The sequence below is a fragment of the Zonotrichia albicollis genome, chromosome 16, assembly GCF_047830755.1.
Source record: "Zonotrichia albicollis isolate bZonAlb1 chromosome 16, bZonAlb1.hap1, whole genome shotgun sequence".
In the NCBI taxonomy this organism is placed as follows: Eukaryota; Metazoa; Chordata; class Aves; order Passeriformes; family Passerellidae; genus Zonotrichia; species Zonotrichia albicollis.
This window is the reverse complement of record NC_133834.1, coordinates 13,764,388-13,785,395: the sequence shown is the minus strand read 5'-3', so window position 1 is coordinate 13,785,395 and position 21,008 is coordinate 13,764,388. Positions and strand designations below refer to the sequence as shown.

Genomic DNA, 21,008 nt, shown 5'->3' with positions numbered 1-21,008 from the left:
GTATCACTCTGCCCTGTCCTCCTTGGAAGAGTGTTGTTTGTTTTTCTGTTGCAGCCTAGTTTGGGTTTCTGATGCTGTAAATGCAGGTGCTCCAGCATTCCTGGCCCTCAGCAGCATCATGTTTACACCCCTTTCCCACCTCCACTCTCTCCCCTGCACTTTATTTCCAGTAAGTTCCTGACTTGCTGTCACCTTAGATAAGTCACTCTTCCATCTCCTGCTTTCCCAGCTGTGGAGGGAGAATTGTGCCTCTCTGCAGAGCTGGGAAGCTTTGAGAGCACCACAAAAGGAGCTAGATACAGGCTTGCTCTATTCATTGTGCTTGACAACTCAGTAAATAAAACTTCACTCAATTGCTCACTCTGTAATTCACATATAAAAGACCTGTCACTCTGATCTCCCCCACACCATGCTTGAAATGCAAAGGATGGAGTGAGACCTTCTAGTAAAGCAGCACAATTTCAGCACAGTGCAGGATGGGCTCTGAGGGTACTGTCATAAATAACTTAATGCAGAGAGCAGAGTGCACATGGTGAACCTGCCCTTTGTCATGACCTCCCAGCATTTAACATGAATCTTGTGACACTTGACCTTCTGGATCCTCAGAGGGTGCAGGAGCTGTTGGAGCTTTCCAAAGAAAGGCAGAGGATTTTCTTGTGGGGCTGGAGCCTGTCTTGTCACAGTGCTGAGGGAGGATGTTGCTGCAGTGTCTCTTGGGCAGGGGATCTCTCACCTTCTCTCCAGTTTGTCAGTGTGCTCTGAGCCCACAGTTGATCATTTGACAAGAAAGGCTTTGGTGGTAAAGGCAGCTTCAGCTGTTCCCACCCTGCTTTGGGGTTCACTCTTGTGCCAGAACTGGGAAAGGCTGTGCACATCCAGCTCAAGACATCACCCTCCAGAAAGGGGGAGTGGGCTGAGAAATGTCAACTGGGGAGGACAGCACCAGGTGGGCTCAGGGTGCAGAAGATGGTGGATGGCAGCTGTGGTCCCATTCCAGATGTTATCCCAGCCTGGCAGTGCTGGTGTTTCAGTGACAAGCTTTGAGACAGTGAAGAATTGTGATGGCTGGGGTGGAGGATGGCTGGTGTCTCTCAGGTGCTGTTGGTAGCCCTGCATCACCCCTGGGGAAGCACAGGAGGGATTGAGGAGTGGATTGAAGGCTCAGCAGGATGGTGGAAGCCAAGCAGCATTTCCCACTGTGGAGCTGTCCCACAGAGACAGAGAGCTTTCAGCACCATGCTGGGTTGTCTGTTCCCAGTGTTAGGTCATAGCTTGTTCTTCCTGGGTTTCCTGCAGAAATCAGGACTGTGCTGGGCTCAAAGCCAGCCTCAGGCTAGGCCATGGGTTTAGGGAGCAGGCCTTTGCCCAGCTGCTGCACCCCCTGTATCAGCACCCAGGCAGCTCAGTATGGACACGATCAGACCTTGCCTGTCTGCGCTGCTTTCTCTTTCCTGTGCTCACCTTCTTGCTTTGACCTTTCCCTCCCCTCTTTGTGTCCCCACTGAATGGCTGCCAGCCCCTGCCAGCTCTGCCCTTAGAGCTGCCACTTGTGATTCCTGAGAGGCCAAGCAAGAGCAGGGCAGGGAGCAGTCCTTGGTCACACTGAGTTTTCTTTTCCCCTTCCCTCAGATACAGCACAAAGAATCCCTCTCTGCAGTCTGAGACAGTTCACTACAAGAGAGGGGTAAGCCAGCAATTCTCCCTGCCTTCCTTCAAGATTGATTTCTCAGAGTGGAAGGATGATGAGGTAAGTGTGTTCTCAGTGTCCCCTTCTTTCCACACCCTGTTGTCCCCAAAGCACTGGGCTCTGTTTAGTGCTGTCCCCCACTATGGCTGGGGGACACTTTCTCCCAGCTCCTCCAGTGTGTTTTGTGGGTACTGCCCTGGGAGGAGCAGTGTGGGAACTGGGCAGGCAGATCAGGCCAGGAAAGGAGGAAAGAAAATCTAGAGAAGTGATTTTTGATATCAGTGAACAGCTGATTTAGGAAGGAGGCTGCAGAGATTGCCACTGGAGCTTTTCCTGGAAAACCTGCTTTCCTTGGCCTTCCCCTCCCTGCCAGCCAAAGAGCTTGTGGGAACAAATGTCTGTCAGGATCTCTGTTTTTGTGGGTTTTAGTTGTAAGATTTTGGGGTTTTTTGGGTGGTCCTCTAGAACAGTGGTCTCTAAAATTCATTGGGGTGTGGCAAGGACTTCAGAACTACATGTATATAACCCACAGATGATAAACACACATGTCTTGGGAATGTGTGCTCAAACACATCACTGATGGGATGAATAGTCAGAATAGTGTGGAGACCACTCCTCTGGAAGAGTCCTGCTCTGTTAAAGGCCCACATCCTGCACTCTCCTATAGCAGTACAGTGTTGTGAAGGGATATTCTCCTTCTGGGGCAGATTTACACTGGTGCATCAATCCTGAATAAGGGAATGTTTTCCTCTTCTTAATTTAATCCATAACTGCAAACAGACCGGGGCTTGATTTTAATTAAGATTTGTGGCTTTTCTGCATAGCAAGATTTGTGAAGTGCTGTTAATTTTGGTATCTTTGGTATCTGCAAATTCCAACATGGGCAGTAAGCATCTCATTTCTGAGCTTTTAAAACTTTCACCCAAAGGCTTCCCCTGCACATGGCATAGGGAAGGAAAGCCTTGGTCTTTCCTCTGCTCTGTGCAGAATTGTGGTAAGATGTTTCAAAGGCAGAGTAATTGTTCTGTGGCTGTTGCTAATATATTGGTTCCTCTCCCAGGAAGTGCACACTGATAATGGTGCTCATTTCCTGACCCAAACATGTGCAAGTGTATTGTGCATGTGAACCTTGGTAGATAACTCTACCTATTAAAAAAAAAAAAAAAAAAAGAAGGAAAAAAAGGGGTAAAAAGGAAAAAAAAAAAGTAATCTTTCATGTATTTGAAAGATTGAATAGCTATTGTCCTGAAGTTACAGTTACAGCTATAATCAGTCCCGTGCCTTAACAAATGCCGTGGTGGTTACCAAGAGCCTGCAGAGTCTGGTCTCCTGATGTCTTGGCTTCTCTGCCAATAGATGATTTCACAAGTTCAGCCTACAAAAGCCTGGAAGAGCTGCTTTTCAATCCCTTCTGTTGTCTGAGAGAGCTCAGTTCCCTTTCTTCTTAAAGAATTGAGAAGCTTAATTTTTACTTTTGTTCCTGTCAGCAAGGTTTTAACTCAAGTACTAAAGTCATATCCCTTTGACAGCTTAAAAGAAAAATGAGTTTCCAGCTCTCTTTACTTGTTCTGCTGCATCCTCTGTTTCCTTTTTTTTCATTGGTGTTACTGGGAGCTGGAAAAAATGTGGAACAAGCACTGTGATTCCAAAGAGTTTCCCCTCCCATGTCAGCTCTGTGTTACATATTGGTCCTTGTCCTAAATCTTCCCAACTGGCCACCAAAATGCAGCACTTTTCTCTGAGAGAGCTGGCAGTGTCTTAGCTGTGTGCAGTTGACATTTCAGATTTCTTTCCAGCATTGTTATTGGTGTTGTTCAAAACCCCCAGATTTATTTCATGTTTTTGTTTAGTGTAATACTCGGATATGACGTAGATCTTGGCTGGGGAAGAAGGGAGACTGATGTTATGTTGGGTTGTTCTGTGAAAAGCTTTATAAAAGTTTATTTTATCTTCTCATTTACTGATTTGCTTGGAAATTATAGAGTATGGCTTGTGTTGAGTGAGTTGTGTTCAGGGCCCTAAAAGTGAATGTGAAATGGTGCCTTAAAGAGGCCTTTTGTTCAAGAGCACTGGAATTTATATGGAAAAGCAACCTCAGTTCTGTGATGTGACTTTCCCTTCAAATGGTTTCTCTTTTGAGGAACTGGAGCAAATCAGGCTGCAGATGATGTTGGGGCTGTGGCAAAGGGATGGAAACCCCAAAGCACTGTCTGAACTGCTGCAGCACCTGGAACTGGGTCTCAGTTTTCATGGAGAAACTGAAAACAGATTACCTGGAGCATCAGGGTGAAATGACATCTTTTTTTCAGTCTTGGCAAGAGATGAGACAAAACCATCCAAGTTGGTAATTAAAAGCAACAGAAATCCAGTCCCTGAGCCACTTCCTTTCCTGGCTTAGGACAGTGTTTGTAAGGTTGCCTTTTCCTTGTATTTCTAAGATGACACAGAGCTTTTGATGTCCTTTAATGAAGTGTAGGGCAAAGGGAGAAACTGAGACTGTTTCCCTTGCACTCAAATTTTCACTCTCACCAACTAGAAACTCAAGGACCTGCATTTCATGACATGCCAAGAGATGAAAATCAGTCCTGTGTTTCCTTAAAGTGTTGTGTGAGCTTGAAGTTTTTCAGATTTTGCTCTTATGTCTTCAGGAAATTCATAGGGTCTCTTTGTGGTGTTGGGAGCACAATGTGCTGCTGTGCTGAGGCCAATGTATCCTCTTGTATGGAGGCAGAATTGTGGCACTGGATATATTTTGAGAAACTTATCCTACTACAAATCACTCAGAAGACTTTTAGGATCCATGAATTAATGAGAATTAAATACCATTTGGAATTCCAGCTGACATCCTTTGCCTTGCTTTGCTGGTGCTTAGTGCCACGTCCGTGTGTGTGTGTTGGAGTTGACTCCCTTTTAAAGTTGGTGCCTGGAATTTTAAATCCTCCTGTATTGATGTAGGATGATCCCCATCTGGGGAATAATGTGCTCTGACTCCATGATTTCAGAAGGCTGAAGAAAAGCTTTATTAAGCTGTACTATACTATATTACACTATATACTATAGTATATCAAATTATGCTAAAGAAAAACCTGTGACCCCTTACAGCTGTGACCTAATTGGTCACTCAATCTGAACAACCATCACCAGTGTCCAATTAAGAAATCTTTCTTTGGTGAACAATCTTCATAACACATTCTACATGTGCTGAACAACAGATGCAGCAAGTAGAGATAAGAATTGTTTTTCTCTGAGTTTTCTCACTTCCTGGGGGAGTTGTGCCTGCTGCTCTCTGTGAAGGGAGCTGTGGCCACACTCCTGCTCTGCTCTGTGTGTCCTTTTGAGACCAGGAGCTGGGGGTGTGTCAGAAGGGCCCCTCACTGAGCTGACATGATCTCAGTGTTGTCTTCAGGCAGGTTTGCTGTGAATTGTGTAACCTCAGCTCATTTCTTTCCCTCAGCTGAACTTTGACTTGGACCGTGGCGTGTTCCCTGTGGTCATCAGAGCAGTGGTGGATGAAGGGGATGGTAAGAGTTGATCTTCTGCTCCCATGGTCTTCTCCTGGCTCTCTCTGAGTTTATGTGACCCCTTTCAGGACTGGCCTCCTTGGGGAGTGTTTCCAGAATAAAAATACTTCAAGAGATCACCATAACTTCCCTTTATTAAAAGGGTCAAGTTAACCACATAAAAACCAGACTTTTAAAAATAGTCTTCATTGTTTTACAGGGAAAATGGCCAGGTATTTAGTGTTGGAATAGTGTTTAGGAGAGCTCCTGGCTCTGCCACAGTGCCAGGCACACAAATTAGAGCAAATGATATCCTTGCTTGTTGGGTTGTGCTTTTGCAGTTTATAGGTCAAAAAGGGTGGAGCTGCTCTTTTCTCCCTCTTAGAGGGGTCAGTTGTCTTCCTAAAAACCTGGAAATGGGCAGGGAAAAAGAAATGGCTTTAAAGTACTCAGGTCACTCTTCAGCCAAATGCAGCTTCATTCAGCACTTTGAAATTATGCTTTTTCTGAGGATGTTGAATGGTTATAAGAAAAGAGCATAACCTTTCAGGAGAAATAATTGCTGACTAAATTTTAAAAATAATTAAGAACTAATCATAATTTATAATTATGATTAATTGATGATTCTTTTTTAAAGCACACTGCTCTTTTGGAGAGGGTAGTCCAGTGAATATTTAGAGTGTTATTTTTAGATTATTATTCACCATACATGGTATTTCCCTTAGGGGAATTGTGCTTTTGGGCTCATCTGGAGTGTCAGCAATGAACAGGGCACAAGGAAGTCACATTTTCTTTGAAATTGGGGGCTTTTATGGTCAGGAGGACCAGCATTTCACTTCTGTAACATTTTGTACAAAATTTAAGATAATTAGAAAAGAAAAAAAAATCCATTGTTGCTCACATTGTTTGGGTCAGTCACTTGCTCAGTTTCTTATGTTGTAAATGTGAAAAAGCTCAAAAACTCATTACATTGTTTTACAGTCTTCCAAGCAGACAGAAATAGAACTGAATAAGCCAATTTAAAGTGTGACTAACAAAGCACAGTGCAACATAAAGGAAATTACTTCCAAAGTGCATCTATTTTTAGTGATTTCAGGCACCCTTAGTAAAATCGACATCTATGTGTAGTTCTTGACCAGAAATATAAAACAGCTTCCTCTGTTTATGGAACTTCTGGCAAGGTGTTTATACTCTGTAATGTTGGGCTTGTCTAGAAGGATCAAAAATAGAACAGGAGGCAGTATGGGAAGCATACATTTATGCACATACCATGCCCAGCCTTAGCCAATAATCTACTCCCATCTATTTTAATAACCTAGAAAACCAACTGCTTTTAAATCCCCTTTCTGGAAAGAATATCAGCACAAAAATGTGTGACATTTGAGCAAGATTTGAGGAAATTGTGCATTTTGGTTCTTTTTTTAACTGATGGCACTGGAAGGAGCTGGCGTGGTGTGTTTGGAGCACCTGGAAAACGACAGCTGTTAAATAGGGTTGGATGGTAAATTAAAATAGCAGTCAGGAGATGCTGGTTTGGACTGAACTCTGCCATGGCCTGCATGCCAGTGGGATTGTTCCCAGGGAGAGGCACAGCACAGCAAGGAAAGGTGCTGCACAGAGCAGCTCTCACCACTCTGAGCTGTTACCCCCTCCTTGGCCATTCACACTGAGGGAAGGGACTTGAATTTTGTTTACTCTGAGACACAGAGCAGCCTGGCTCTTGGCTGGCAGTGAGAGCAGCAAGCAGATGAATTCCCAGTTTTAACCCCCTTTTCTGCATTGTGTTGTGTCCCTGATTCCACCCCAATTACCATCACCAACCTCAGTTACCCAGCACATCTGCAGGAAAGTCTCCCCTCTCATACAGCTGTTCCCAAGCATGGTCTGAGTGCCACAGCCCAGTTCCTCTGTTGTCTCTGCTGTCCTGGGAGCCCAAAGGAAGCTGTGGAGCTCCTTTCCCTTTTGGACAGAGCAGGAGTTGCTTCCTTGAGCTGCACCTTCCAGGCAGAGCCCTCCTGCCTGTGCTGAGCACAGCCCTCTTCACTCCAAGCAGCATGAGAGCTTCCATGCCTTCCTTCCCTCTGTGACTCCTTCACAAACTCTGTCTCCCACTTCCATATGAGGAGTCTGAACGGGATTCAGGAAAAGGATCCAACCAGCTGGAGCTGAACAGAACCTCAGGGTCAGAGTGAGAGAGGCTGGGATTGTACCTCACCTCCTCTTCTCTCTATTGCTGAAGTAGCCAGGAATGCAGCACTGAAACCTCTGTCAGCCCCTTCCCACTGCTGTGGGATTAAAAAGGAACTCTCAAGTTTGGAAGAGGGAAAATGTTTGTCTTCGGGGAAAGCTGGACAGAGATGTTTCAGTGTCTGAAGTCAGTATGAGAAATAAATGTTTTATAAGCATGTCTGACTAGACTGCGATAAAATGATAAGTAACAGGGCTGGAAGTGCTGCCAATTGCTGTTAAACCAGATAGCTCTGTGATAAATTCAGGTAATTAAGCCCAGGAATTTCAGGGGACAGGAGAATCCCACTGAGTGCTTTGCTTTACTGTCCCTTTCCAACCTCTGCTAACAAGGTGGGATCGTTTGGAGCACCCAGGACAATGAAGGCATGGTTGTGTAGGGCTCAGCAGGGTTTTGTTCTTGCTCTGTTCTGAACCCACCTGATGACAAGATAAGAGAAGTTTTAAATGCAGGAGAAGGTGAAAATAGAACAAATGGCAGCTCAGACATTGTAAGTGGACTAAAATTCAGCTCAGGATACTTTTATGCTGGTGCTGCTTGAGAGGTTTAACCAGTTTTGCCCTTTCTCTTTTTGCAGTGGTGGTTGAGGTCACTGGTCATGCCCATGTTCTTCTGGCTGCATTTGAAAAGGTAAATGAGGGTTTTTCATCCCTCTGTCCCTGTTCTTGTGTATGTAAACATTTCCACGGGTCATTAGTTTGTATTTATATAACACTTGGCACAGCGGAGTCCTGGCCTGTGCCTGGGGTTCCTGGCTGCTGCTGTAGTACAAGGAATCATTTGCAGCAGCTCTGTGCAGCCTGTAATGATCATTTGTACCTGTGCTGGTCACTCAGGGAATGGCAGGGGTGTTTCCTGTGCTCCCATGCAGGGGAAGGTGTTGGCCATGGCTGCTGCCATGCAGTTTTCCAGGGCTCCATGATTTTTGCAGAGCTGGATCTGCTGTGTCCAGACCCTGTTGCACTATTGTTAGGCCTGAGTTTACACCCAGGAGCAAGGGTTGGGATACACCCTGTGTAAAGGCTGAGTTCCACTGCTTGTGAGTGGGGTGTTTGATGTAACTGAGCCCTGCCTACATGGTAAGGCCAAGCTGTGTGCACAAGCCTTGATAACAAACTCTCTTCCCTTGGTAACTGGACCCTGAAAACAGTTGCAATATCCATAACTGGACCTAACCCTGTTGTGTCTGGTGGTGGTAACACTGCAGACACATTTTCTGGGCAGGTGATACTTGCAGTGACATGCTGAGGTGAGGCAAGAGCTGCTGGAGCAGAGCTGGAGGTGTAGAGGGGAGCAGCATCAGTGCTGTGCTGTTGGAAATTCCCCATTTCCCAGCTGGCAGGTGGCTGACTTGTGTATCTCAGTGTGCCTGGTCCCTGCCAGGTCCTAATTCTGTTCCTCTGAGGTGGATAATGGGGATGGTGACAAGCTGAGTCAGAGGGCATGGCAAGCACAGGCAGTCCTAAGGAAGCATATGGCTGGGAGAAGCATTCTAGGTTGCTGTTTTAATTGGACTTGATCTGTGAAGAAAGTGAGTTTTCCCTGTTAGAAAGGCTGCTCTGAGCACTGGCTTTGTAGGTAGCTTTACTCCTGGCAATTGGACACATGTCAGAAATGAGAGGAGTCAGCTGCAGCACCCCTAGGAGCAGGGCAGGGATGTTATTGTAGTTTCCTCTGGCTGATGTGAAAAACCAGCACACTGGAATCCTTCAGTCATACTCCAGCCACTTCTTATCTCTCATCTTCCACTGAATGCTTAAAACAAGATTAAAATCTCACTTTTAATAAAAAGTCACAAGGCAAAGTACATGTTGAGTTCTTCATCCTCCCTGTTTGGTTAAAATATATTCCCCATCCTTAAAGTAATTGCAGCTTTTGAAGTGTAGGTCCATAAATCTGGGGGAGGTCCTTGATAAATGAGCACTGCTGATCCCCAGAGCTTGTTCAGAGGAAAAACAGAGCAGCAGGGCTTGGTAACTTGCTATTTGTATGTATCTTTAAGATCAGAGGAATAACCTTGATCCTGTGTGCAGTCTGACCTTGCAGCTCCTCCAAAGGCAGAAACTTGTTTGCCTGAAAACAGGACTGTTTTGTCTGGGCTGTGATGTTGTTGTCCCTTCCTCCTGAGACTCCTGCAGACCTGCAGTGTTCACAGGACCTGCTGAGCATCCCCTGAGTCTCCTTTGCTGCTCTCTAGGCTGTGCCAGGGGACTTGGTTGCTTTAGTGGCCCTTGTGGATGATGGGGAAAGTAGAACTGGCTCACATCTCCCATCACTAATTGTGGCACCAGGCACACACAGAATTGTTCCAGCTGTTCCTGCTGCCACTGAGCAAATGAAAGGCTCTGAGGGTGTGGAGCACATGGGACTTGTTTCTGACTCCATCCAGTGGACAAACCTGGTTCTCTGCCTCATGGCAGCCCCTTGCTCTGTCAGGGCTCTGCCCTGCAGTGACTCTGTCATTTGGTGTTAGGGTACAAACAAATATCCCCCCCCAAGTCTTGCTGGACTGGCTGCAAGTGTCTGCACCCAGCTGGACTGCTAGCAGCCTGAAAGCATCCAGTGTGCCAGGGAGTTTTGTGTGGGCTCTGAGCCACTTCAGCCAGGTTTAACTTGAGCCAAGCCCACCTGGCTCTGCTCTGGAGCAGACCAGTAGCTCCCCAGTTCCCTGTTCCAGTAACTCTGCTGGGAGGGACTGCTGACATCCCACTGTCCCTCCCTGTCCCACTGTCCCCTTAGCTAGCAGACACCAGCTCTGAAATGAGCCCATTCTGATTTGTGCACTGCAGCTATTTCATGCTTTAATGTCCTTTTTTTTTCCTGCTAGCACGTTGATGGCAGTTTTTCTGTGAAACCACTAAAACAGAAGCAGATTGTAAGTACCTCTTTCCTTTCTACTCTTAAAGACTTGCTGGTGTCCCTCAGGTGCCTGGCTGTGCCCAAAGGGAGGGTTTGGTGTTCACTGAGAGCCTGAGGTCTCACCTCCTTAGCTCTGATTTTGTAAATAAAGGCAGCAAGGTGCTGCCAACCCTTCATTTTGCCATTTTATCCCCATCCTGCTGTGGTGTGATGTGCAGAAGCTGGGTAGTGTCTTATCAAGATTGAGGTTGCATCCAACCAGAAATACATAAGCAACTGCTACGATTGCTAAGAATTTAAGCTTCTGCAAAGAAATCTGGTAGTCATTCTGCTGCAAGGATCAGCTTGAAATGTCTTCAAGAGAGAGATGAAATTTTGGTGGTTGATCCTTTCAGCTTTGGCTGTGTGCTGTGTTTTAACTTTAAATGAGTTTCATTTCATCTGCTTACTTGATAGCTGGGGGTTTCTGATTTGAATTAAGTTCATTTTGCTACCTTTAAGTGCCTTAATAAGACACTGTTTACTCTAAGATGTTCATTCCAGTCCCTGGGTCAGAAAAGAGCTACAAGCACTGTCAGTAATCAAAGCTCAAGATGGCATTTGGGAAAACACACACTGAAACTGAGATAGCATCTGCACCCTTAGGAGACAGAGCAGAGGTGTAGAGTCTGTCTGGAGTAAACCCTCTGTATAACATTGTACATCCTTTGCCATCCCTGCTTTTCTTTTGCCTTCCCCTCCCTGCCACTGCCAGGGCTGTGGGTACCTTTTGTGGGCATTGGTCAGGAAGCAGCAGTGCATGAGCTGATCAGCTGGAGTGTAAGCACCACCCTGCCTGAGGAAAGTCAGCATGGATGAATACAAACACTTGGGTCAGGAGAAAACCATGACCTGGACTTGTGTGCCTCTGCTGAGGCTGAAAATGGCAGCAGAAGCCTTTGGAAGGACGATGTGGTGTGGGATGGGTTGGAGAAGCATAAAGGTGAAGAATTGTGTGCAACCACCTGCTCCTTCTGAATTACTCCCACTCTGAAAACCTAGAATTCCTCCCAGGAAGAGCTTTGTTGCACTGCTCACCCTTTCCCTACTGGGACAGAAGCTCCTCAGGATTTTTAGAGGGAAGAAGTCAAGAGGAACACAGACTCCTGCAGGGACTTGGGGCTCTTTCTTCCTGACCTCTTCTGTGCTTTGAGCTGACAACTTCTGCACTTACAGTTGCTCCTCATGATCCTCTGAGGAGTCAGGATGCTGGAACAAGGTTCTCTTTGAAATGCCAAGTTACAAAAGATCTCCCACATAATTGTTCCCAAACTTCCTGGGTGAGTTGAGAGCTGCTGCAGAGGGTTTTGCTCAGCAGTCCAACAGCTGATCTCATTGCCATGAAATGCAGGCCTAGAACAGATTGTCTGTGAGCTGCACACTGAGTTACACAGGGACACTCTGCAGTTAGTTTGTTATCACTGCTGTGTCCCAGCTCAGAGCACTTCTGAATTTCTGGGTACAGCCAGCTCCTGCCCCCACCTTGCCATGTGTCACCTTCTGCAGCACTGGGGTGCCATGGCAAAGCCACTCCTCTGCTGAGTGGTGACAAGAGAGAGGAGAGAGGCCAGTTCAACATGGAAATTACAGAGGCCATGGGATTGATGAGCTCTATGAGCATGGAGTGCTGGTGGCTTGGCATCACTGCATGTTGGGAGCTGGACAGCTACTGGAGATGGCAGGAAAGTGTTTCCTCCCACTTTTTGGGAGATGTGCCTGTTTGGTACCTTGCAACCCCCTCACCCTTTTCCCTGCTGTGAGGGTTTCTGTGGAGGAGCACATCTTGCTCTGAGGAAGCTTCTGTGCAGCACCAGATCACAGAAACACAGAATCATTTAGGTTGGGAAAGAGCTGCAAGATCATCAAGTCCAACCTGTGAGTGGTCACCACCATGGCACCCAGCCCAGTCATTCCTTGAACACCTCCAGGGATGGTGACTCCATCACCTCCTGGGCAGCCTCTTCCAATGTTTGACAACCCCTTCTGTGAAGAAATTCCTTCTGGTATCCAACCTGAGCCTCCTTTGGTGTTACAGATCCTTCTGCAGAGCCTTCCTACCATCCAGCAGATGAACACTCCCACCAAACTTTGTGTTATGTGTGACCTTACTGAGGGTACAGCTGATCCCCTCATCCAGATCATCAGTGAAGATGTTTAACAGAACTGAATCTTGACTGAATCAGCCTCAGTGCTGAAATTCAGCTGCTCAGTGGGATTTGCAGCTTCTGCCAGTTTGCAGAAGTCATGGCTTGGAGTTGTCCCAGCCTGGGGCTCTGAGCAGCTTCCACCTGGGCCTCAAGCACCTCCTGCCACCACACCCCCAATGTAGAGATGGCACCAAGGGCCTGGGCATGGCAGTAAATGACATTGCACTAACACAGAGTTATTCCTTGAGTGCTCCTCATGCTAAGGGACACAGTTTGTCTGTCCTCAGTAGCTCAACCTTATGCTCTCAGGATGATCAGGGAGGTGATGTGCTGCCACTGGCGTGCCAGGAAGGAGCTGTTGGCACAGCCCATCCTCTGAGGTTGCAAAAATAGGTGCAAGTTCATCTTGGTTGAAGTTAAGCAGGATCTCAGAGAGCAGTGTAGAAGGCTGATTGCCTCTGGATTATTTGAGCTGTGGGTGTGTATTCCCAATGCTGGGCCAAGCAGAATACTTGGTTTTAGATGATTTTGATAGCCCAGCTAGCCATTTCTGTTACTCTCTGCTCACACCAGGCAGGATGGGCTCTACTTTCTGAGCAAGGAGAGGCCCATTCTCCCAGCTGTCCTTTGCAATATTTGTTTGTTGCCTTTTCCATGTCACTATAGGGGAGTTCTAGATGTAACATTTGACACAGGGAGGGAGGGAAGGTGGTCACAAACCAGTAATGCCAGAGCAGCTGTCACTGCAGTGTGGTGTTCTCCCCCAGGTTGACCGGGTGAGCTACCTGCTCCAGGAGATCTACGGCATCGAGAACAAGAACAACCAGGAGACCAAGGTAAAGGTGCCCAGGAGCTCCCTCAGCTGGAGTTCCCAGCCTGCACCTTCTGCTTTTGAGCCTAACAATGGGGATTTGCCAGGGCAGGGTGGAGGTGCTTCCCATAGTCCAGGCTCTGTCCATTCCTGCAGGCACCCCAGAAGCCCAGGGATGACAGCTCATCCCTGGTGTCAGCCCAAACAGGCAGTGGAGTTGTGCTGAGGTAATTTTAGGCAGCATGAGGCTCTTGAGGATGTTCCCTATGGCTGGGATTGCTAGGAGAGAAAGGCATCAATGCCCCAGGGGTATGTCAGAGCATTGATTTTTGGGGCTTGTAGAGAGCCAGTGTTGCTGTGTCTCTGCAGTCAAGGCAGTCATGCCTGGTGTCTGTGCTTTGCTCTTGTGTCTCCTTTGTGTTCTGGTTGGGGTTCTGCATATTCCTGTAGTGTCCAGAGACATTCCTCTTGCATTCCTCTTGCATTCCCCAGCAGGAGAAAGCACAGCACCCCTAAGGCATGTGTATGCAAATGCCATAGCCAGAAACTTGAGGCAGGAGCTGCTGCTGGATCCCAGCCTGCTGCACAGCCCTGCACAGCTTGTGTGACTGATTTATTCTTCCTGAAGCCTTTGTAGAGCTGCCCTTTGCTGCCACCTGGGCTGTGGAGTGTACCCAGTGCTGGCCTTGGGATCACACAGCTCTGGGGTGTGGAGTGCAGTATTTGCACACAGTGCAGCACCCACAGACCAAGACATGCAGGATTTCCTCTGCTCTGCCCTGCCCTGAGCATCCTGTGCTCCCTGTCTGCCTGTGCCAACAGGTAGGACCTGAAGAAGCAAGAGGGAGAAGTGTTTGCTAAGATTTTTCTTGCACAGGATTGAGGGAGGGAATTAACAGGATTGAGGGCTTCTTTTTGAGTCTTATGATGATTCTCGTGATCCAGCAATCCTGGCCCATCAGACAAGTGGCCTGGGGCCATTTTTGTTCTTCCTTATTCAGCAAACCATGTGAGTGGGACAGCAAAGAGCCTGCTCTCCCTCCAATAAAAGGCAGGGTGAGGATGTGGCAGCAGCACAAATGCTGTTTACACTGAGGTTGTCCCTGGTCTGGCACGTGTTAGCCCAGGTGACCAAAGGGGCCCCGGGTGAAGGTGGAGGGTACCCCCCCATCCTGGGTTATCGTGGTGGGCTCTGGCACAACTTCTGTGACATCAGTGGGGAGACTGTGGAGTTTTCTGGTGTCAGTCTTGTGGTTGGGGAAGGAGTTTCTCTCCCAGCTTGATCAGTGGCTGTGATCCAGTTTGTTCTGAGGGGTTCTGAGAAAGATGGGTGTGAAACATGTTCATATTGAAGGGGTGCACACTGAGCCTTTTACCAGGGTAGCTGTGGGCAGGTGAGCACCCTGGGCTGGTTCTCCTGCAGCTGCATCAGAGCTTGTGCCAGCACAGGGGATGCAGGAGAATCACTCACCTGCTCAGGGGACCTGTGGAAGCTGGGCTAGACATGGCTGGGACAGCAGGCAGCACACAGTTCCTTCTGGGGCTGCTCTGTCTGTGGGGAAGAAAGGCCAGAGTGCCAAAGAGTTCACTTCCCTATTGACCCTGGAGCCACCAGGGCTTGTTCCTGGTCAGCCTCAGTCAAGGGGATGCCTGCCCCATAATGGGTCCCCTCTGAACAGAACATGGCTGTGGGGAAGGACAGCTCTGCCGTGAATTCCCAGTGCAGTGCCCTGAGAGGAAGGAGTGTGAGCAGGGCTGTGTGGGCTACAGCTTGCTCTCCTTGAGGAGCCCCTGCTGAGAGCTGCAAAAAGAGAATTTGCAGACTTTGGGTGGGAAATTCCCCCAGGCTCCTGTTCCTTGGCAGCTTGGCACAGCCCCTTTGCCTCACCTTGCAGCCCTCAGACGACGAGAACAGCGACAACAGCAACGAGTGCGTGGTGTGCCTGTCGGACCTGCGGGACACCCTGATCCTGCCCTGCCGCCACCTCTGCCTCTGCAACTCCTGCGCCGACACGCTGCGCTACCAGGCCAACAACTGCCCCATCTGCAGGCTGCGTGAGTGCCCCAAACCAGGCCAGCACTGCCCCATCTGCAGGGTCTGTGAGTGCCCCAAACCAGGCCAGCACTGCCCCATCTGCAGGGTCTGTGAGTGCCCCAAAACCAGGCCAACACTGCCCCATCTGCAGGGTCCCTGAGTGCCCCAAACCAGGCCAGCACTGTCCCATCTGCAGGGTCTGAGTGCCCCAAAACCAGGCCAACACTGCCCCATCTGCAGGGTCTGAGTGCCCCAAACGAGGCCAACACTGTCCCATCTGCAGGGTCCCTGAGTGCCCCAAAACCAGGCCAACACTGTCCCATCTGCAGGATCTGAGTGCCCCAAACGAGGCCAACACTGCCCCATCTGCAGGGTCTGAGTGCCCCAAACCAGCCCAACACTGTCCCATCTGCAGGGTCCCTGAGTGCCCCAGCCACAGGCCAGCCTCTGCCTGGGCAGGAGCCCTGTCCTGGCCCTGCTGGGCAGTGCAGTCACCACCTCCTGTTCTCTCGTAGCTTTCCGTGCCCTGCTGCAGATCCGGGCGGTGAGGAAGAAGCCGGGGGCTCTGTCACCAGTGTCCTTCAGCCCTGTCCTGGCACAGAGTGTGGACCATGATGAGCACTCTGTAAGTACCTGCTGAGCCTGTGCAAAGCCTGGCTGCTGCTCTCAGCCTCAGCAAGCAGCTGCTGGGTGCATGAGTTGCTTGGACTGATGGCTGGGACCTCAGGAGGTTTGGTCACACCCTCCACTGAGGGCTTCCCAAGCAGTGCTGCCTTTTCTTATCAACCTGCTGGATTAAAGGAAACAAACCCACAGAAATCTCAGGATGAGAAGGTTTCTTGTTGCCTGGCCCAACAGAAAAGTGACAGACTCTGGGCATGACAGGGTGGGAGCTGTGAAAATAGGGTAGAGGGGTTTCAGTTTGACTTGCACACACATCTCTGTGGCAGCACACATAAAATACCCTTGGCACTGGGGGTCCAGCATGGGAGCTGTGGCAGTTCCCTGGGTGTCTTGGCATGCATGTGAGGGAGTGTGGGATGGGAAGCGTGGTGCTGGTGGCACCAGGGCCCAGTTGCATGCCCCAGTGTGGGAAGGGCAGCAGCTCTCTGCCTGAGCAGCACTATTTATCTTCAAAGCTGGCTCTGGTGAGACACCAAGATTAGCATGAGAAGGACAAGTGCATCTAGATCATTCTACAGGCTTTCATGGAACAGATACTGTCACAGGAAAAGGTTGGGTTTATCCATCTGCCCTCTGCTGCCTCCAGCTGGGGCTGAGGAATAGGGAATAGGCCTGAGGGTTGTGAAGCAGAGTGTGGTGTGTGGAGGACATGGGTGCTGTCACCTGCAGCGAGGTGAGGAGATGCTCTGTGTCTCTTCCTGTCACCTAACCTCTAGAAACAACTCCTTTAAAACATGGTTTTCTCTTGACAGCACCCCTTTAAACCCCTTAAGGTGAGCTCTGTCTCCCTGCCCAGCAGGAAGCCTAGGAGGGAAGTGAGAACAGTAAGTGGACTTGGCTGGTTGCACTTGGCAGCTCTCTGCCAGCAGTGTCACCTGCACGTGGCAGTGTCACCACGAGGGCTTGCTGACACGCTGGGTTTGGCCTGTGCCCTGCCAGGCTGTGACACTCCACATCCCTCACATTGCAGTGAGATGCTCTCACCCTGCACAGATGATCACTGACATCCCTGGTTTGCCTGTGGAGGAACGAGCCAGAAGGAACAGCTTGGCACAGGGCTCTGGTGCTGACTCTCAGGGACTGTCCCTGGCTCATTTATGGTTCCTGGCCAAGATGTTTTCACAGCTTCATAGGGCTGTGGGCAAGCTGCAGTGCCCACAGCTCACCCAAAAGCTTCCTTGCACTTACCTCATCCCCTTGGCAGTTTGGTGTGGGCACATCTTGGTGTGGTTTGTGGTGCTGGCATGTAGAGGTGCAGCTGGAGCTGGTCTTGCACTCAGGCTGGTTTGCTTTTACAGGAACAGGAAGGATGGAGCTTGTCTTGGCTGGGGAGCCTCTGAGTGGGTTTGGCAGTGTGTGACTGGAGTGCTGTGCTGGGGACAGCATGGATGGCAACTGTGGGGCTCCAGGAGCTGGGAAGGGGAAACCTGAGGGAGCCCCCAGGCCAGGCAGGCTGTTTGTGCCCTTTGTGTACTCCCACCAAATGCAGCCATGGCTGTCATCTCTATCAAGGACATTGCAGTTTTCTTTTGCTCAGGCCAGCTCAGATGCTTGGCCTTGTAGGGACACGACTTGCTGGGCTTGAAGGTCTGGAGTAAACCTGGTGCTGGTTCAGGTTTGAACCATTCTGGCTTGACCTGGCTCTCTGCAAGGCTCCCACAGGCACTGGCAGTGTTCCTGGGGGCTGGTGTGAGTGTCCCACGAGGGAGTGGTGTCCCAGTGAGGGTGTCCTAGCCATTGGTGGGAAATCCTCCTGCAGCCTCTGAGCTGTGCTGTGCAACCTGAGCTTTCCCCACAGCAACAGGCAGCCTTTGAGCCCTCAGGGCCTGCTCTGCACAGTCAGGAGAAAAAGCCCCAAACAGGATTCCAGGGGGGTTTGTCTCCCTGACTTTTCTGCACACAGAATAGCACAGCTGGGCTGCTGTCTGCAGATGGAAAGTTTTTTGGAGATGGCTTTTGGCCCCACCACCTACAGCTGGCAGCAGCTGGGAGCCCATTCCTTGTTTAGCTGAGCTGTTTATCTTCAAAGCTCCTAACCCTCACAGGACCAGTCCTGGGATGTGGGCTGGTGATTGACTCCACTCATCCTTCCCTCTCCTCCTGTGACCACAGGTGAGTCAGTTGAGCACTCAGCTCTCACCAAACAGGGGCTGTGTTGGACCAGGCTGCTGGGCAGGTTCATCTGCAGGTGTGACTGGGACATGGGGCACACAGGAGCTGTGGAGGTTCATGGCCAGGCTTAGCAGCACGGTGCCATCCTCTGTACAACTTAGAACCACCCTCTGGAGGACACAGGGCTGAAACAGCTCAATTTAATGTAGCCTGAGCTGTGGGAGTGTCACCTCTTGATTTGCATCAGACTGGGCTGAGCTGCCTGTGGCCTCCTGGGCTGCAGCATGAACCCCATTTTTCTCTGGGTCCACAGGGTCTTTATGATCAGGAGGATTTTTGGAGTTAAACCTGTGTTGATTTAATAGCTTTGCAAGGGTCCCTTTGAGTGGCAGCTTTGTGATTTACAGAGGCAATGGGAATTGGTTTTCCTTCCTCCTTACGAGGTCAGTGGTTCTGTGATCCCTTCCCTGCCTTTTAGCAGAGGTGACTCTGCATGGAGCCAGTGTTAGCAGTGAGAGCACATGGGAGAAGTGGGGCAGGCTCAAGAACTATCTCTCAGCTGCTGCACACATGCTCCCCTCCTTCAGCTCTGCCTTGGTGCCACTGGTGGTGCTGTGAAACAGCTGCATGTTCCATGCCTGGGAGCAAAGTGGGATGTTCATTGAGCTGGAAGGGTCTCTGAACCACTGCAGGAGCTTTCAGGGGAGAAAAAAATTCCAAACATATTTTATAGCAGCTTTTTGGGAGCCTGCTGCCTCACCCTCCTTGCCCAGCTCTTGAAAGCACATCAGGGGGATGCCCAATCTCTCAAGCACTGCTCTGGGAACTTGCCTGGAGCATCACCAGCATTCCCTGAGGGGATTTTGTGGCTGTCCAGGCAAGGAGCCGAGGTGGCTGTGTGGATGGGCTGCCTGGGGGGGAGAGGGCTTCCATCCTGTGATGTTTCCCTAACATGCCCGTGTTTCTCACTGCAGAGCTCTGACAACATCCCCGCAGGCTACGAGCCCATCTCGCTGCTGGAGGCGCTGAACGGGCTGCGCTCGGTGTCGCCCTCGCTGCCCTCGGCGCCGCTCTACGACGAGATCTCCTACTCGGGGGTGGTGGATGGCGTGGCCCCGGCCGGCCGCCCCCTCGCGGCCATGGACAGAGCCCTGGAGGCCGCCCACCAAAAGGGCAAGCGCAGCAAGTCCCCAGACAGGTCAGCAGGGCACGGGGCCGCTCCTCTTGCAGGCCCCAGAACTGGGAGCCAGGAGAGGGCTCTGGCTCCACAGCCAACCCAGAGTTTAGGAGGACAGCAGGTACTTGTGCCAGGGAGGGAACTGGGATATTGTCCCTGTGTTCAACCTGAGGTTACAGCTTGTATCTCCTAAGAGTCTCCCTCTGTCACCAAAAGAAAGAGGATTTTTAACGAGGAGAATTTAATCAGAGAATCACAAAATGGTTTGCATTGGGAAGGGCCATAAAGCTCATCTCATTGCAACTCCCCACTGTGGACAGACAACTTCCACTGTCCCAGGCTGCTCCAAGCTGTCTCCAGCCTGGCCTTGGACACTTTGAGGGATGGAGCAGCCACAGCTGCTCTGGGCACCCTGTGCCAGGGCCTCACCACCCCCACAGTAAAGACTTCAGGTGGAAATGTCTCCTTCCCAATGCACTTAGTCCTAGAATTTACATTTGATGTCCAAACCTTAGTGGATTTCAGCTTTCCATGGAGCTCCTCAGGAGCAAAGGAATGGGGAGAGGAGTGACCTGGATTTCAGAGCACAAAGTGCTGAATGGAGATCCTGTAGTTCTTGTGTAAAGGCTCCTCTGTTGGCCCTGTGCTGGAGGGGTTGGGTGAGGATATGGGGCTGCTCAGACCAGACTGGGTTTGCTCCTGGCACTCACTGTGCTCCAGCCCAGATTTTCACCTGGGAAGGGAGCCCTGAAAGTGTGAGGAGCAGAGTGGGACCTGGGCTGTTGTAGCTGTGCTGGAGTTTGGCACCTCTTGGCTCTGTCCCACCCTGCTGCTGCTGCTGTCCTCCATGTGGCCAGCACTGGAGGCCCTGGTGAATCCAGCTCCCCAGTCTGAGCTCCTGCTCAGGAGAGTTGGCTTGTGCTGCCCCCATGTCCTGCAGGCCCCAGGGGGCTGGGAACTCCCTGCAAATGGAGTTTCTCTTGCTGCAGCACACTACGGTCTCCTTCATCCCCAATCCACGAGGAGGATGAGGAGAAGCTCTCCGAGGACTCTGACTCGCAGGCGGTGCTGAGCGGGGGCGAGCTGGTCCTGAGGGAAACCAGCTCTCCAGAGGTGAGTGTGTGCTCTGCTGGGGGGGCTTCTGAGCCACAGCTCTGCTGGGACATGGAAGTGCCTCCTGAAGGACCATTGCCCCGAGCCAAGAGTCTTGGCTGCTTTGTTTACCCCTAAGGCTCCATGGGGAAGGATGTAGCCACTCCCTGTGCTCCTGGCATCTCTTTGGGAGTGGAAACCACTCAGCTGGAGCCATGGCAGAGCTGAGCTTCCCCAGCATCCTGGGCAAGCCCAGCAGTGTTTGGGGCAGGGGTGGGAGCTGGCCATTAGGAGCTTCCAGCACCCAGCCCTCCATCCCAGCCTGTGGTGCTGCAGCACTGGGGCAGCCCCCTGCTCCTGCCCTGGAACAAGCCCTGGCCCTGAGCACAGCTCCCTGGAGGAAGCCAGAGCAGGAGAATGACACAGCAAAGGCTCCAGCTGCAGAAGTAACCTGTACTGTCCCTCCTTACAGAGCGTGGCAGGGGAGGAGATGGAGGAGGCCTCATCGGTGCAGCAGGGTAGGTGTGGCTGCAGCCAGAGCTCAGCTCGGTGTTCAGGGCTGTTGTGGTGGGACAGGGACAACTGGGGGATGAACAAATGAGCTCAGAAACATCCAG

At 50.3% G+C, this 21,008-nt stretch overlaps 1 protein-coding gene across 5 annotated transcripts in view; it reads left to right on the top strand.

Moving 5' to 3' along the window:
* The window catches only part of MGRN1 (mahogunin ring finger 1), a 47,862-nt gene that overhangs the window by 24,598 nt on the left and 2,256 nt on the right, over window positions 1-21,008 (top strand). For 3 of the 5 annotated variants that reach the window (XM_074553045.1, XM_074553046.1, XM_074553048.1), the window contains exons 5-15: window positions 1,630-1,747; window positions 5,142-5,208; window positions 8,013-8,065; window positions 10,263-10,310; window positions 13,248-13,316; window positions 15,187-15,346; window positions 15,842-15,951; window positions 16,763-16,834; window positions 19,097-19,320; window positions 20,289-20,412; window positions 20,864-20,909. In XM_074553045.1, the coding sequence (XP_074409146.1) occupies window positions 1,630-1,747; window positions 5,142-5,208; window positions 8,013-8,065; window positions 10,263-10,310; window positions 13,248-13,316; window positions 15,187-15,346; window positions 15,842-15,951; window positions 16,763-16,834; window positions 19,097-19,320; window positions 20,289-20,412; window positions 20,864-20,909 (1,091 nt within the window). The remainder of the gene's footprint in view (window positions 1-1,629; window positions 1,748-5,141; window positions 5,209-8,012; window positions 8,066-10,262; window positions 10,311-13,247; window positions 13,317-15,186; window positions 15,347-15,841; window positions 15,952-16,762; window positions 16,835-19,096; window positions 19,321-20,288; window positions 20,413-20,863; window positions 20,910-21,008) is intronic. The other 2 variants (XM_074553047.1, XM_074553049.1) reach the window with 1 other exon arrangement.